This window comes from Cryptomeria japonica, chromosome 10, assembly GCF_030272615.1.
Source record: "Cryptomeria japonica chromosome 10, Sugi_1.0, whole genome shotgun sequence".
Lineage (NCBI taxonomy): Eukaryota > Viridiplantae > Streptophyta > Pinopsida > Cupressales > Cupressaceae > Cryptomeria > Cryptomeria japonica.
The window spans coordinates 128,599,314-128,617,891 of NC_081414.1; the positions used below are offsets into that span (position 1 = coordinate 128,599,314).

The 18,578-nt window shown below is 36.4% G+C and overlaps 1 protein-coding gene across 1 annotated transcript in view; it reads left to right on the forward strand.

The window, feature by feature from the left end:
• The first annotated feature begins 984 nt into the window (after window positions 1-984).
• LOC131030885 (DEAD-box ATP-dependent RNA helicase 36) overlaps window positions 985-18,578 on the forward strand; it is a 39,376-nt gene continuing 21,782 nt past the window's right edge. The window contains exons 1-2 of the mRNA XM_057961839.2: window positions 985-1,683; window positions 2,747-3,069. Of these exons, the coding sequence (XP_057817822.2) occupies window positions 1,087-1,683; window positions 2,747-3,069 (920 nt within the window). The 5' untranslated portion in view covers window positions 985-1,086. The remainder of the gene's footprint in view (window positions 1,684-2,746; window positions 3,070-18,578) is intronic.

Here is an 18,578-nt window from a genome sequence, read left to right on the forward strand (position 1 = left end):
AAGCTACTTAGATAATTTTTCTCAGAATTTGCAAATTAACAATGTTTAACTTTAGTTCAAATCCATGCCTGCAAACCTTATCTCATGCTCGTGGAACCAAACTAACATGCAAAATTTAACTTGTATTGATGGGATTGATTTAGTAGAAAAGTGAATGTTGGAATTTACTTGCCATGATCTTCTAGTTTCTAAATTTGAGTAAGGATTAATGGTGTTTAGGAACACCTTTTATATGTTTGTTAAATCGTGAGGGCCACATTCTTAGTCTGACTTGTAGTTGGACAAACTTTATAACTTTAACCAAAAGATTAACAATGAGTGTGTGTGCAATGGTTCCTAAGACGATGTCACAAGTAAATAAAACATAATGGATTCTCCTTTAAGCTCTTTGACCCAAACATTTTATTCACATTCCAACATTCCTAGATGGTTTCCAAATTAATGAATAGTCTTTAAATACAACAAAATAACACAAACCAACACAAATGTGAGTTAGTTCATCTCATAATAGTAAGTAGAGGGACATTGATGGGATTAAATTTGTTCATATTTTAAAAGTTTAGGGTTTAAATCTATGATTGTAAAATGATCTAGATCAAGTCCGCACTCGCAAATCTCATCCAACATGACAAATAGGGATCTACAGATAAGTGACATTGAAATTAAAATAAAGGTGATGTCATGAGCTAAATTCATGCATGGACATTGCACTTATAGACTACTTATTGTATTCACAATATTTTAATCAAAATAAACCCAAACTACAAAAACAAACAAACTTAAATATTTAATTTTTACTATTATAACTTTTTAACTCCATGAACCAAAATCATTATCTATCTTAAAATATGCTCCAATCCCTTTTTAAGCTAATAATAAAAATAAACAAAATATATATTTACTCAAAGCAAATAAAATAAAAATAAAATAAAATAAATTGTAATTAGCTGAACCAAAGACTCTAAGAGACTTAGAGACACAATATAGGTATGCGGTAACACTCCTTGCCATGGTTATTAAGTTGCAGCAGTAATTGAATTTTGATTATTTACCTTCATAACTTGGCTGCAATCTCCAGATGTTGTAATGGCGAACTCTGAAGATGAAGAGGATTCACCAACAACAGCAGAACCGTCCCTCTTCTCAAAAGGCGCCTTAAAGCAAAGGAAGAAAAAGGCAGCTCAACCAGAGCATCGGCCATCCCCACCCAAACCTAAAATTTTTACTTCCGACGAGTTAACGGGCTTTGAAGAGTTAGGGCTATCAGAATGGGCTGTACAGATATGCAGAGAGCTGGGCATGAAGCAGGCAACACCCGTTCAAAAACAATGCATTCCAGAAATCCTCAGAGGGAAGGACGTGATGGGCATAGCGCAGACGGGCAGCGGCAAGACGGCGGCATTTGCGCTGCCCATTCTGAACAAACTGGCGGAGAATCCGTATGGGGTGTTTGCACTGGTGATTACTCCTACGAGGGAATTGGCCTATCAGCTGGCGGAGCAATTCAGAGCCCTCGGCTCCCCACTTCATCTGCGCTGCACGGTGGTGGTGGGCGGGATGAATTTGATCACTCAGACCCAGGCCTTGATGGAGCGGCCACATGTTGTCATTGCCACGCCGGGCCGTTTGAAGTCTCTGCTTACGGAAAATCGTGACGTCCCTAATGTCCTTTCGAGGGCCAAGGTATGGCGGCGCTCTTCCGTTTTTCTATTCACTATTCAATTCTTAGTGTTTTCTAAGATTTTTAGGGTTTAAGGTTTATGCAATACTCAACGCTTGAGTGGGCTTAACAGCGAGTAGCCTGTTCTTAAGTGGGGGCTTTTTGAGGGTTTGGGGTTTAGGATTTTCTAGGGTATGGTATGTGTGCCTCCTGTGGGGGCGAGGTGGTGTTGTATACTGTGTCAGATGCGTGTTTGGCGCCACACAGCGTGGACCTTAAAAGGGCCATTCCTTTCTTTAGATTAGGGGTTTTTAGTACCTATTTGAAAGATTGCAGCCCTACAGTAAAACTGTAATATCAATTTCAAAGACTATAGCCCTAGAGTAAAATTCTAATGCACCAATGTCACACCTAGAATTGTCAATTGAAACCCTTACATCAACTTTCGACGTCCTAATGCCTCAATTTGGAATTAGAAGCCTTGTATCATACCACAAATCTCCAAACCGAAGCCCTACATATCCTGCTTTGAATAAAAGATCCACAAATAAAAACCTTAAATATCCAATTCGAAGCTCCACAATCGACAACTGTAATCCAGAATCATCTTGTTGTCCAGTTGTTAAAGGTTCTTGATTCAAATTGTAAAAATAGAGTTTTCCAAACAGAATTATATAATTAAATGTTTTCTGTGTCTATTAGAATTCAATTTATAAGAAGGAACTATTTCAATAATCATTCTGGTAAATCGGATAATGGACTTTCAAGATCCAAACGCCCTAAAATAATTGGTTCTGTGTGAATCTTGGGTAAGGTTGTGGGCTACCTTTGACTTGGTATGAATAAGCTCAAATCACAAATGTAAGATTTGTAAACCACCACCATCTCTTAATTTGCTACATAATCGTTACACCTGTTCCTATTTTTTTGATGCCATAAGTAATGGTGTGGAAACCTCAAAACTTATAAATTTTGGTTTTCTGAAATTTTTATGAATGTTTGGATGGACCTAGTTGTTGTTTACATTTATTTGTCAACTTAATTGTTGTTTGCATTATATACTACTGATTGACCATTGGAGTGCAGTTTCTTGTTTTGGATGAAGCAGATCGTGTGTTGGATGTGGGCTTTGAGGATGAACTAAAGGCAATATTTCAGTATTTGCCTAAAGAACGGCAAACCCTTTTGTTTTCAGCAACAATGACCGGTAATTTAAAAGCACTGCATGAGTTGTCTGGAGACAAGGCATACTTTTATGAAGCATATGAGGGGTTTAAGACAGTTGAATCTTTGAAGCAGCAGTATGTTTTTGTTCCTGAAAATGTAAAGGATGTGTATCTTGTCCACATTATTTCCACCATGGAAGATAATGGCATCAGGTCTGCCATGATTTTTGTTTCCACTTGCAGGTACTTTTCTTGATTTCAACCTTCCTTTAAAATGTTTTAGTTTCAATTTTATAAACCTGAATGAAGATACAAGTATTCCTAAGGATACAGTACATGCTTAATATGATTGGTGCATTTTTTTTTCCAAATATGGGTTGATGAGTCTTACAATGCTTTGGCATTTTTATTCTTTTTACTAGTTGTATACTAATTGTGCCCAATCTTCTCAAAGTGAGAGGTGAATAATGAGTATTTATGGGAACAGTTGATTTTTCAATTGCTCTTAGCATCTTTCTTCCTACTTTGGATGATAATCATTGAATCTGTCTTGACTTCATGTTTCCTAATGGCAAAATCCTGTGCCTGCTAAATTCCTTCTACAAGCACCCTAGCCTCAGCTTCATTATTTGTAGCCTTTAGGATGAAGGTGGATAAGGCCTCAGTTGTCACATGTCCAGCTGATCATTAATGCAGCCCATGTAAGGATTGCTTAGGTTGCCACTAGAATTTCCATCAAAATACAGCTTCAATGAAGAGCGCCAGAGAGGGGTTACATTTCATATGTTTCCTATTTACTTACGTTTTTCTCTTGCCCATATCTGGTGGACTTATAATCTTGATTCTTTTTTATAATGATTAGGATTTCTTTAATGTCAATAAAAATCCTTACATCAGATTCTGAAACCCTAATTCCTCATTTTGGAATTATATAGCCTTGTATTCATACCACAAATCCCCAAACCAAAGCTTCACCTATCCCGTGCTTCAATTAAAATTCCATAATTAAAAACCTTAAACATCCAATTTGAATCTCCACAATCTACAACAGTAATCCAGAATCATCTTGTTGCCTAGTTGTTAAAGGTCCTCGATTAAAATTGTAAGGAATAGACTTCTCTCCAAACAGGAGTAGATAATAAAATGTTTTCTGTGCCTATTATAATTCAGTTTATAAGAAGGAACTATTTCAATAATCATTCTGGTAAATGGGATATGCCCTTTCAAGATCCAAACGCTGTAAAATAAATGGTTCTGTCTGAATCTTGGGTGAGGTTGTGGGATACCTTTGTCCCAATGATTGAGATTTTTTCTTCTTGTTGCCATCACAGATAAAATCATTGCTTCAATATTTTGTAGTTAAGAGTATTCACTGAACGCGTGTGTACAAGATATTTCATAATTGAACAACAATATCATTTTAATTTGCAATTCTCACTAGCACATGCATTAGAATATATATTTTTTATTATAATTTTGCAATCAAATGCATGTGTTAGGATATTTCCTAAAATCTTATGAGGAATTATTTATATAAAAAAATAGCTCATTGAATAACAATAGGCACTTGTTGTGATCCTGTAATCTAAGAAACAACACCATTGACTTCTCCTTCTATGTTGGTGTTGTTATAGCCCCTTAACAACCTAGCAAACAAACCTAGATAGGTTTAAATAATTAATGACTATTTAAAACTATACTGTAACCTCATTATTTTATTTCACCATTTATTATGGGGTAATATAATTTCCTAACATTCCTTCCCTTATTACATGATCGTCTTGAGACTTGGAGAGAGTACATAGATATATGTGAATTGGAGTATATAGAGTTTTACGTGCATATATCTAATTGATGAATTTGGACTCATTCACAATTCATTGAGAAACATCTAGAATGTATGAGTGGGGCATACACTGTAGTTGAGAGTTGAGACATAAACTTGAGTAAATAATTCTGCACTCAGCTGTTTACCTTAAAATACCTCGAGTGCGAATAGGGATACATTCAATTATTTGCAACACCCAATAGCAAGAGTGGCCTGACATGGCTTCTTTAATGGGAATAGGTTCATTGGATGCATGAATAGGGACACACTTAGTTGTTCATGACAAAACTCCATATGTGAATAGGGGCACACCTATGTTCCACTAAGTTTCTAGGATGGGGATGGCGGTTGCATTTTTGAGATAGCTGGGATGGGAGTCCATTTTTTTAAGGGATAACAATTAAGAATAGGGAAAATTCAAAAATAGAGGAAATTCAAATGTTCATATGATAAGGTATTCACAATATTCATTATATAACTATATTATGAAACATTAGAGCTGAATTGAGAATTCATAAGTCAACTTAAAAATTAACAGTATTTCAAATTCTAATCCTTCAGGTTTTTATCATCAATGCGCACATCCAACAAAATGAAAAGGCTGAAAGGCTACAACTACAAAATGACAACGTAGACAATCTGCCTTTGCCTTTGCCTTATCTTCATCTAAATCAAAATCAGAGTTTGAATTTAAGTCAATGTCAATATGAGGGAGAGCCTCATTCGATGGAATCCCAACTAATCCCTCATGTGCCACCTCCCCATTAATCTTTGTGGCATCTTCGAGATCAAAATCCTATCACGCAACTAGAATTTTTTGATAGTCGGGAGTCTATAGATCTTGAAGTTACAAGGTATTATGCACAACCGCCAACTTCTCCATTTGTCGAGAGGTAAGCCTATTCGTTTTGATTGATTGAACGAAACCATATCTAGACCAACTTCTCTTTACAATAGAGGAACAAGCAACTTGTGAAATGATGAAGTGGCAAGCATCCTCAATTCTATTGTATCATTGCCATGCCATGTCCACCATCCAATAGAGCTAGTTTGAGCTAATCTAGCTCTATCTTACCTTGCTGTTGGGTTGTTAAATGTTGGACCTTAAAGATTGATAAAGGCAAGTCATTGTGTTTGAAGTAAAGTTGCCTCCTTATTGCTATATATCTTTCAAAGGGCCTTCATGACCCCTTCTATCACCTCTTCATCATTAGAAGGAGGCACTCTCCCAAGGTTTAGTGCATACCATTTGGGATTTAGACCATAAAGTGAGGTGTTCATAGTGTTCTCTTGCCATGTTACAATGGGCTTGACATGCTCCTCACATAATCCCAAATTAGGATCTTTGCAATGAATTGCTAGCTTCATTTGCCCAAGCATGCTATCAAATGTTTTGTAAATTTTTCCAAAACTAGGAGAGTCTACTTTAGCATATCTAGAGATCAACATACAATAGGTAAGATGGAACAAACATATCTGTGACAAACAATTTCAACAAAGAATAAGACTCAAATGGCAAAGAGTGAATGCTATTACAAAAAAGGAAAATAAAATTTACAAGTTACAAACATTAATATTTAAATATAATAATAAAATCAGAAATTTCTTACCTTACTATGGAACACCAATAATCCTCATTAGAAGGAGGCACTCTCCCAAGCTTTAGTGCATACCATTTGGGAGTTAGAGCATATAGGCTACCATATAAAGCTATGTTACCCCGAGTTTCCGAGACGACAAAGTTTTTTGCCAATTTTGGGGACGACTACTTAAAATATAGGGAAAATTTAAAATTTCATATGAAAAATAGATAAAGCATGTATATATAGATTATATTCATATGAAAACATGGATAAAGCAGCTATATGTACATTATAGAACCTTAAAATACTACATTTGTGTTCAGAATTCATTGTCAATACTCAATATACATTCATAATTCAGAATTCATTGTCAATACTCAATATGCATTCATAATTGTGTTGGTGTTGGAAATAAGCCACACCCGGACCGACGATGGACTGGTCCAAGAGGGGCTAGTAGCTCAGTGGTAGAGCACTTCAGCAGCGTATGGAAGGTCCTAGGTTCAAGTCCTAGCTGGTCCATGTCTCAACATGGTATCAGAGCCAAGTCCAGGCTACAAGCCCCAAGCACACGAGAGGTGTGGCTTAAGGGGGGGTGTTGGTGTTGGAAATAAACCACACCCGGACCGACGATGGACTGGTCCAAGAGGGGCCAGTAGCTCAGTGGTAGAGCACTCCAGCAGCGTATGGAAGGTCTTAGGTTTGAGTCCTAGCTGGTCCATGTCTCAACAAATTGAAATTTCATTGTCAATATGCCAACACTTGTTTGATTTGCTGAAAATTTGATTGCTCTGCTTAAACAATTATCGCGAGAAATATGTTTTTATCACCCATATCACATATCCTTCCCTTTTAAATATATGAATATCATATGGTAAGAGATGAAATAGTTATATCTTTCCCTTTTAAAGTTTTAAATATATTGTTAGAGTTATCATGTATTAGCTAATAATTATTTATTTAATTATATGTCTATTATCCTCTACACTTAAGCTAAACTTAGGCATTTAATAATATTGTAGGTATTTAATTATTAAATACACATTATCCCTTTAGGGTTGCACAACTTTAGGGTTGCATAATATTCTTTTATAAGGATTGTATTGTATTTCTTTATTCAATTCCCTCTCTAAATGATAATCTTTTTCTTTAGAGCCATTATTGCTTTTTTGCCTCCATTCTTCTCTTGTGACAGGTATTTTGCTTGCAGGTGTTCTTGGGATTTCTGAAGTTGTATTTCTCAACTTCTTCATGGTATTAGAGCCTACATCTGCTGCTACTTGTTCCTGATTTTTTTCAGAAGATTTTTTGGAGGCTAGGGTTTCAAGATTTACAGAGTGGACCTTGCCCCACCACTTGCAACAGAGCTCGTCTCCGTGCCTTGGGTCCACCTCCGGCCTCTTGTCCGCTTCGCCAACGCCTCCGGTCATCGGCTCCCAACTCCGTCACCGGCCCAGCTGCCTTCTGGCCACCGATCACTTTTTGGGTCGTTGGATTTTTTTTGCCGACAGGAAGATTTTTTTCGGTAGAGGAAATTTTTTTTTTGGCAGGCAGGAAATAGTCTCAGAATATTATGCTGACAACATGTCAGTAGTACAGACAACTTTGCATGGCTCTTGAGACCCTCTTTGTGCCTCAAAAGAGGGTTTTTTTTCTTTTGGCCATAACTTGGGCATACGATATCGTTTTTTGGCAAACAAGATATCGTTGGAAAGCTGGTTTCGTCTACTTTCCAGATTTGTGGGTTTCATCACCTGGTTTTTCTGCTAGTACATTCTATAGCCATTTGAAGTCAGAGGTGCTGTTTTTAGTCCCAAGCTCGTATCCTTTCACCAGTTTCTCCGTTTTTCGCGATTCCAGCGGCGTTGGAATGGTGTTTCAGAGCTCTTCACATCCATCCATGCATTTTTCTAGATTTTAGTTCAGGTACATTTTATTCAGTTTTTTGTGTTTTCACACTCTAGTGAATTACTTGGACATATGAGCTCATGGAAACTTCTCGTTTGGGTGGGATGACTTCTTGTTGGCTGTTCTTCATGTATTTCTAGCCTTTTGTCTTCTTTGAGCATTGTATACATCTTTTTGTAAGCATTTTTCCTTTTTGCAAACGCATTGAGATAAAGTGCCTCTATGCTTTGCATGCTTGGGATCTTGCACATCTTGTGTCTTATTGTATTCGCACTCCATTATAAAGTGCCATGGAGGGGTTTGATGTTTGCCTTTGTTTGCCATCTACCTTTGTCATGTGAGTGTTCCTTCCACGACATTAGCCTCATGATGTGTGTCAAGTGAGTGTTCCTTCCACGACATTAGCCTCATGATGTGTGTCAAGTGATATATGTGTTTGTACATTCTCCTGCACTCTCGATGTTCCTGGTTCTTCATCATGTAGTTTTTCTTGGCATTCAGTTTCAGTGTACCTGTCACCTTTCCCTTGTCAGCGTTATGGGGGGGTTTCTCCTGTTGGTTGTTGGTTCTAATGCTTCCTTGGTTCGTTGGAGTGAGCTATGTATTCAGTATTTGTTCCTATGTACTAGGCGGATGCAATGGCTAGTTACCTATGCATTTTGGTGAGATGGATCATTTACCATATGGACACTTTTTCATTCCTATTTTTGGAGGCAACCTTCCATCTTCGATTGTTTAGCTCTTTAGACTTTTGTGTTTTTGCCATCTGTATCTTCGAGTTCAGTTGTTTGGCTTTGTTTTACCATCTGATTCGAGTAGTGTTATTTGAGGGCACTCATGCAGATTACAGTCTTCTCTACTTGATCATCTTCTATTTCAGTGGAGGTTCTTCAGATCGACAGTTATTCTTCGACAGTGTTTGCCGTCCCCAAGTCCCCAAAACATCCCCGAGATCAGGATGGGGGTTTTTAGGCTAGGGACGCGTCCTCAGGTCATGTAGATATAAAGTGAGGTGTTCATAGTCCTCACATAATCCCAAATTAGGATCTTTGCAATGAATTGCTTGCTTCATTTGCCCAAGCATGCTATCAAATGTTTCATAATTTTCCAAAACTAGGAGAGTCTACTTTGGCATATCTAGAGACTAACATACAATAGGTAAGATGGAGCAAACACATCTGCGAAAAACAGTTTCAACAAAGAATAAGACTCAAATGGCAAATAGTGAATGCTATTACAAAAAAGGAAAATAAGATTTACAAACAAACATTAATATTTTAATAATTTAATAATAAAATCAGAAATTTCTTACCTCACTATGGAACACCAATAATCATCAAGTACCTTTTGCTTCACATTTTTTCCTTCAGTCGTGTTCATCTTTGGCCATCTACCTCATTTTGGATAAAAAATCATTAACTATAGAGACTCCTACAACTCAAGCAACCACTCACAAAATAAAGCATCGAGCATATCTAGTTTCCATAGTTTTGAGGTGTTTCTTGTTTGAAAACGTTCTAAAGAGAGCGAGTTGTGGTGGTTGCAAACAACACTAGGTCCAAAAATGTGATTGTAAGCACCCTCTGTCATTTGAGTTACCTTACATGTGTTGAATTGGTTACCACTTGTACAACATGTGAGGCCCCAACCTCCTCTATGGAGTCCTGTAAAATTTGAAATTAGAAATATGCATCCTTTGGTTTCCCTAAACAATCAATATCTTTGAAGAAAATAAGTGATGGTTGCACATGTGACTGTGATATTGTTGAGTTGCCAAAGTCTGATATTGTAAAATTTGAAATTAGAAATATGCATCCTTTGGTTTCCCTAAACAATCAGTATCTTTGAAGAAAATAAGTGATGGTTGCACATGTGACTGTGATATTGTTGAGTTGCCAAAGTCTGATATTGGTCCACCCATCCATGATAATAGAGTGCCCATCCTTAACCAGGTTTGCTGCATGACATCCATCGCCAAAGTCACCTTAGAATACTCTTTATTACGGAAGTTGATGCATAGTTTAGGTCCACCAGGGGCAAATTGGGGACCAACAACATTTGTATTTTCAACAATTGTTTGAAGTGGAGAGAAGGTGCCACATGGAATGGGCAAAGAAAAAATTGGCAATTGAAGAATCAACCAATTTTTGTAATTGCATATTGAACATCCCTACAACACTTGTAGCCCTTCTCTTTCTCTTGATAGAACCCTCTCTCCTTTGAGTCTCAACATCCATGGTTTAGGTAGGCAAAGACATACTAGATCGTGTAGTCTTGACTCTCTATTGACATCCTTTTATTTCTCTCTTCATCTTCTATGAACAACTTAGACATTTCTGTCGTATGAGTTAGTTTTTTTTTTTTTACATCCTTTTATCTCCTACCTACGTACATATGAACAAGAGTTGATTGTGGACCCTTGTGTAGCTGTCCCTACAGTCCTTGTTGCACAAATGACAACTAAACTCTACCCCCCTTAATTTTTTTATTTTTTTGCCTTTGTATATGGCTGTTGCAAATTGCAAAAGGGGTTGTTTAAGATCAAATGGGCCCTTTGCATAAATTTTAGGAGAGCATAAGTGCATTCAAATGGGTTATTTGAAGCCACTGTACCTAGAACACTCCTACACCTAGAAGCACCCTTACTACCAATATGGCTTCTTTGTTGAATCTCAACCTTCCACCTTCACTACCCTCATTGCTGCTCATGTTCTTTTTGTTTTTTGAAAACTGCAAGTGCAAACATAAAATTAAGAAACAACAAAACAACCTAAGTGTTTGAAAAAACAAAAAAAAATCGAAAGGATTTATACTAATGAATAATGGATTGTAAACTTACCTCAAATGATGTATTTTTGATACTCTTTTGTCTTCTTTTTTCTGCTGTGCACTTCTCTCCTCACTGTGATGTCCCCATCCTTTACCGAATTGCAAACCAGCAATATACATATATGTGATCAAGCAGTGGCAGACCTTGAACACATATATGCTAAAAAGAAAGTTAATGCAAAAAAGAAAGTTTCTCACAAATCCTGAGAGATGGAATAGATTCCTTCTACAAGTAGTTTTACATTGTTGTCCTCTTTATGCTGGCAAAGATTTGTCTAATGTTACCCTCCTCTTGGATCAGTAGATATGCAATTAAATTGATCCCTTTAGGATACCTATGAAATATTGAGGCAGTTTAACTAAACTTTAATTATGTATATTTTTAACGCTTTATAACATTTTAAAGATTTAAAAAAACTTTAATAAATACAATGTAGCCCTAAGTTTTAATAATGTCCAAAATATAAATAATAATAATAATTTTATAGAGAGTGTTAGGGCTGTGACAATGAAGCTGTGTAAAGATAAAGAATAACTCCTATCCTCTAAACATGTGTATAAGATAGTGATTTCTTTTTAATGTGTTAATTATTAAATATAAATCAGATATTAAGCTTAAGATATTTAAATAATAGAGATAGATTACTAATCTGATTTATAAACAACCATTACAGATAGCTGGGAAGTGATAATGAGTCTTAGAAGTGACAAATGTAAACATAAATGAGTAATATAAAAGAAATATAAAAAGTAATCTACATCTGGTGTTTGTGGATTTTGAGACTGGAAATGTGCTGTGTAGGCCTTGGTGATGCTCTGTGATGATTTCTGGGACTTTTGAGAACTTTTTGGAAAAAGGCGCATGGTTGCATTCCACCCTTGGTGTTTCAATACTACAGGTGAGGTGCTAGTGACCTCGTAGTGTGCTAATGTTGTTGTCAGTTATTGATCTGAAATACCGTGGGCTGCCTTGTTACTGTCAATATGCTGTCTCTCTTGCGGAGACCTTTGTTCACTCTAAAATCTCTCCATTTTTACTCTGAAGCATGGGGATGAGAAAAAAATGTTTTTTGTGTTTGGGAGATTACCTCATCTAGTCAGTCCTCTAGGAACTATATTTCAACCAGCTACAATATTTATATAGGGCAGGGGCATGCAGAGACCTAGATGCATGGTGATTGTGTGTTCTCATCTACAGTGTTCAAAATGAGTAGATCCTAGGGGGCAAACTAAATAGAAGTGTGGTGTGCAAGTGAAAGGTTCAAAAGGGTGACGATAGTGATCACAAAAGATTATATAAGATGTTGAAGGTTTCGGATTTAGGGATGATGGCAATAGAAGGCGCAGGCAGACTTTTTGTGGCTATGGCTAAGGATTAGTCTCTAATGGCTTCTGTGAAAGCCCAAATTAAATTCATATAGAAAAACAAAGCCAGTAAGATGCTAAACAAGATATATTGTTTTCTTTCATGTTATCTTTATGGAAATTTGGAAACACATACATTTAAATGGAAATCAACTGGTTTAATACAACTCATTGGACATGCCTAGCATATAGATCTAAATTTTTTTGATACTCCTAAACACTTTGCAGTATGTAAATTGACTGCCTTGGTGACCCTGGACAATTTACATCATTCTACTGTCACTTTGTACTACTGCTTCTTGAGGGTTTGCATCCCCAAGATATAAAACTAGCACACCTGAATGTTTTTGTCTCCAAGCGCCAAAACTATTGTGCGCAGCATCATAGGCCTAGGAAAATAATTGAGTTTTTGGTTGTTAATTTTCAGAAGTTTGTACTCTTTCCTGACACGTTGCTTATATTCCATGCTTCTTGCTATCTTAAATCATAGGCACTGACACCTTAGTTGGTGGCAGCTAACTAGATTGTTCATCCCGTAATTGATGGTATTAATTGAAAGTAGTGGAAAGAAGTTAGCACTAACAGATACTGAATGACTCAACTGCTGCCTGATTGAAAGAAACAAGTTTCATCCACCTTATTTTAGAAAGTAACATTAACGGAAAGGAACTACAACACTCACTATCTAACTGATACTCTTATGCTTCCAGTAAATTCATTCAGCTAGCCAACTTATTTCATTATTCCACTTTCTTAACTAAAAGTGCTTAGTCCTGTATTTTTTGTTTTATAAGAGATTTTGAAATAAATTAAGCTATTAAATTGAAACTCTAGGCTAAAGATGATCAACAAAATATAAATTTTAGAACTATTTATAGCTAATATCAAATTCTGAAAATAATTGCAAAATGAATTAAAACCCTAGATGTAATATGAGAGTTTATTTGCCTGGTTGAAAATAAGAGCAAGCAACTGGAAACAGCAATCAACGAATGGAGATTTCAGAATTCTAAACAGTTAATATGATTATTAAGCTAAGTTGCTAGTTGTGGTTCAGGTTCAGGTTTGGGTTTGGGGATCCGGTTCGCTGGTTCGGCTAAATTGTTGGGTTGGGTTTTTTGGGTTCGTTAGTACAAAAACCATGTAAAAATCACATATATATGCAGCCTAGATGCATGAACTTAGATTAGAATATCACATAGCATCATACAAACAACAAAACCACCATAAACTTGGATGTCATTTAAATTTTAAAACACACATGATAAATATTCTTCATTCAAACTTCAAGTTCAATATCAAAATAATAATATCAAGTTTAAGTTTAACAAATTGGAACATATAACTTTTAAGTTTAAATCATCAAATGGATTCTCTAAATCATCAACATCATCATCATCATCATCATCATCATCATCATCACTGGCATTAGATGTTGTAGGAACATCAGATGAACCACAAGCAATGCCAGTGCCAATTGAACTAATTGTGTGTTCGCTTTCCAAGTCCTCAAATGCAATATGCTGAGAAGTGGAAGCATCCAAGTCAGTATGCTCTGGCTCTATTTCCCACATCTTCGTCTCCCCTTGCTTGTAGGCATGTTCTTTCTGCAAAAGAGATGCATGTTGGAATGCACATATACTAAGTTCTCCGCTCTTTTTGAGTGCAATTTATTGTGCTTTATTGAGTGGATGAAAGAATATGCGCTCCATTTCCTTTATGATGCAGATGAACTTGCAACCTATGAGGACAAAGTAAACAATTAATGTTATACATATATTAATAGAATTTAGAAAAATAAAAAACTATAAATAAAACTTTAAATACTAAAGAATAAATATTCAGTAATTGTTAAACTTGTGGTAAAAATATCATTGCGAGAGGTGTAGGTGTTGGAAGTATTGGCCATGGAAGTACCACCAACTATGAACATCCTTTCTAAACCTATCATGAAGAGCCTCAACACTTTGACCATTTGAGTGCACAAAATCTATGAACTCATTCGTAATTGCATCTCGCAATTCATCTTCAGGGAAGAGTATGAGGAATGCTGCCTTGTACCCTTTAGACACTTCAAAATCTTATATGGGCCAAGCCTTCCTGGCAAAGAAAGAAATTGATTTTTGTAATATTTTGGAGTCAATGCATAGCCAAGAAGATGTAATGGAGTGGTCATCTTGTTCCATCTTTCTTCAACAATTGCATGCGCTTGTTTGAAGAAAGTCTCCTTAGGGTCTTGCTCTTTCGCATTTATGATGCACTTCATCTTCTCAAGCATTGAGTTGATGCCATCATATCTCTCTCCAATGCAAGGCCTATCCATGTCAATATAGCAAATCATCCTCAAAATGCCTCGATGAAACTAAGGAGATACTCTACACGAGCCCACCGTGAGTCATCTTATATCCTTTGCCTAATTTTTGTTGCCCTCTTAGTGTAGCTTTGTTTCCATATAGACCATTTTTGGCTAATCACCATAATAGGAAGTGCCTCTCTAACTTTCACAAGGCGTACCAAAATGATTGTGTTAGAGGCGAAATGGGTCTTTGCAACCTATAACAAAAATTAAAGCCAAAATGATAAAAAATTTAAAACAAACTTTAAAGAATTAGAATACACAATCAAATTATGAAAATCAGAAAATGTAAAATTTTATATTACTTAACTCACCTTCAATATCTCCAATCTTGAAAATGATAAAAAAATTCCTTGAGACATGTGGGTTGGTGATGAACATCTAGATTTCCTCAACCTTTGCATACACCCCTCCATCCAATCAATTTTATTCCTAATACTTTGTAGCATAAGATTTAGTGAGTGGACCACACAAGGTTTCCAAAAGATATGTTGATATAATTCCTCAACCAAAAACCCAATAGTTCCGCAATTCTTTGCGTTGTTCGTTATGACTTGAACAACGTTATGGTGTTCCATTGTTTCAATGGCTGTGATGAAAATATAAGCAATAAATTGTGCATCTTTCACTTGTCCGTTACAATCCACGACTCTCAAAAACACTGCCCTTTTAGGGGACACCGCTATGACATTGATCAAGGTATGATTTTTTGAATCTTTCCACCCATCTGAAACAATGGACACACCTGTCTGAATCTATGAATCCTTTATGGGCTTTAATGCGTCTTCAACCCCTTTGACCTCTCTTTCCAACAAGGTGCCACACACCTCCTTATAACTTGGGCCCGTGTAACCTTTTGGAGCTTCATTAACTTTTCTCAACATCTTTTTCTGATATGGGTAGTGAACAACATTGAAAGACAACCCATTTACATAAATACATATTGCTACATGTTGGTTGGCAATGTCTCGATGCTCATTTTGAAATGCAGTTTCCAATGGCCTTTTGATCTTTTGAGTACAGTGGGTAATCCACTTTCAACATCAGCTGTAGCAAAAAATGGGTGGTTTTTTACCACAATATTGGGATTAAATGGGGGCTCCATTTGCTTTGATTATTTTTAATGGGCTAATTTAATCTGCGTGCTTCTCGTTTGTTTGCTTCTTCTTGCTCCATAATATATTTTAACACTGTCGCCTTTGGTATAGGTACACCGTCTTTTCTAGGGCAAGGTTTGATGTCTCTTTTAGGTATTCCACACAAATGGGCTTTCACCTAATAATATGAACTAGAATGTTGTATAGCACATCCCTTGCATTTCCAAATGTATCCTCTACCTCTCGGAACCAGTCATATCATATCAGCGTGTTTCCATAGAGGAGAATTTGGATCTGTTTTGAACTTTGGTTGTTGACTTGTGGAGGTAGAACTTGTTGCCATCCTAATTCCTATGGCAAGAAATTATGTGAACACAGTCAAAACAAAAATAAAAGAATGGAAATAAATAGATAAACAAAACAAATAATTTGTTTCATGTTTGTAAAACAAAAACGGAGGGAAAAAATGAAAAAAATCTTACCTCTTGCAGCCAATGGAAGGTCGCAAATATGTAGGAATGAGGGTTCAGTCCTTGATGAAGCTTCAATGTTCAATCATTAACTCCCTATGTTGATGCAACAAGCAGAAATTTGCTCAGCCTGTAGGAATGAAATTTGTTGTTTGCAAAAGAAATTAGCAAAAACTAAGTTGTTTTCGTGTTTAAGTCATTTGGAGGTCACTTTTAGGGTTAATGAGGAGGCCGAGTCAAACTGGACCCCAAAAAAAATTTAAAAAATGCATTTTTTTTCGTTTTTTCTGCTGCTGGGCATCCGGGTTCACCCAGGATAAAACGCCCCCCGTGAAGCAAAACCCTGTCCTCACCCACAGGCGAACCGGACGAGGATCCAAATCAGGTGCGAACCAGACATAGATCTGGCAGCCCTGGGGGCGAATCCGGTAGCACAGGTATTAAGGACTTAATATTTAATTCCTAAATCTAGGCTGACAGTTCCTTAATAATTTCAAAATTGATCTTAGACCAATAATAACAAATTTCAATAGTGAAGATTAACAAAGATTCTGCAATAAATGAAGCAATAAAGGGGTTAAAGATTCAGAAAAGCCTAGCAATATAAACCCCTACAGCAATGAAGAAGTAGCCTTCATTAATTTCCTTCAAATTGCAATGATCAATGATCAATGATATGCAACCATAAATAATCAAGTAAATCCGATTTCCTAACTTAGATCCATAACTCAAAACATGAATTGAAAGCACATTTAATTCACAAGGGGCGCTGAATGTCCAACAATAATTAAACAAGTTCCATACACAATCTGCAGCATATGTGAATGCAATCTAAATTATCATACCATGTCCATAAACAGCTGCAGCATCCATAAAATGCAGTCTAATTCAATAATTCAGTTTGCCATATTGGCATGTTCCTAATCGGCCAGCAACGTAAATGTATAAATTATAATTATAGAAGATGCAGAAAGGATGATGCAAAATTCAATAATAGTTATGAAAGTATGCCAAATTTATTCTGACCATACAGTGCTGAGTGATAAGAAATGTTTCCAGCTGAAGTGCCACCGCCAGTTATTGTCAAATAATAATGAGCTCAGCACATTTGTATTGTAGTGGCATTGTAGCATCCACATGTAAACATGAAATCCTGTCAAAAACTGCTGATTGGATGATGTGGAGTAGTTTTCTTGCAAATATGAATTGAACAATTGCCAACAATAAGCTCAAATGCAATAGTGTAGAATCGTCTTGATGGATATGAGGGTTTTTGCCTCTAAATCCAAATAGCAAAAAACCAATAATGGATATAAAATTCAAATAACGAATAATGGATGATTTGATACAAGCCCCAACTTCTCTTTATAGGTGCTTTTTTTCAGGCCCTCTTTTATTATTTATTTATTTATTTATTGCTTCCCTCCAAGTATTAAAAATACTGTTAAACTACATCCAAATGCCTCTTGTATGTGCAAAGTGCAGTTGTCTTTTTAGTTTCCACCAACATTTCCTATGTTGTCCTTTTTTGATTGTTTCCTTGTTTCACATGGTTCTCTATAGGCATATGTCCAAGTTTATGGTAACCTAATCCTAATTTGTTTCCATACGTGGAAGCCCCATATCCTTTTTGTTTCTATGTTTTCATTTCAAATACTTAGTTAAAGACTATTCTCATCAAGTCTAGTGTAATGTCCCCTTTTGGAATTGCCCTAAATCTTGCCCTAGATTACTATTCTCAATTGATAAGGGAGGGTTAGAGAGAGGGTGCCTTTATCTTCTTAAAGGGAAAACAGTTTGCTGGTCCGTTTATTGTTTTCTGTTCTGCTAAAGTATTCTCCCTTTTGATTCTCTTTTCATTCCGATCAGATTGTAAATCAAACTTCTGTATATATCTGCATATTAATCTATTTGTATGTGTGTGCTATCTGCATAAAGAATTAACTGGTAATCATACCCAGATGCTGTTATAAGCAATCAGTCAGTTTCAGTGTGACTTCCTGAAGGTCTCTGTCTTTAAGTCTGAGCCACCTGTGATGTTAATGTAGTTCTGACTGCAGTCCTATCCTATCAGTAGTTGCAGATTCAATCTTTTTGTTCTCTTCTCTTCTAAGGTTGTTCCATGGTCTGATCTGGGCGCTGGAGTGATCCCTTATATCCTTCGTTAGATATTGTAGGGGACATGCCTTTTCATGGTTTGACCACTGCCCCTTTGTTAATCCATGAGGACTAATCAGTTGTTAGGAATGCAATCGCACCTCTATTGCAAATCAATTATAGAAGAGATCCAATCCTTTAGGCTGATGCTGTAATGCT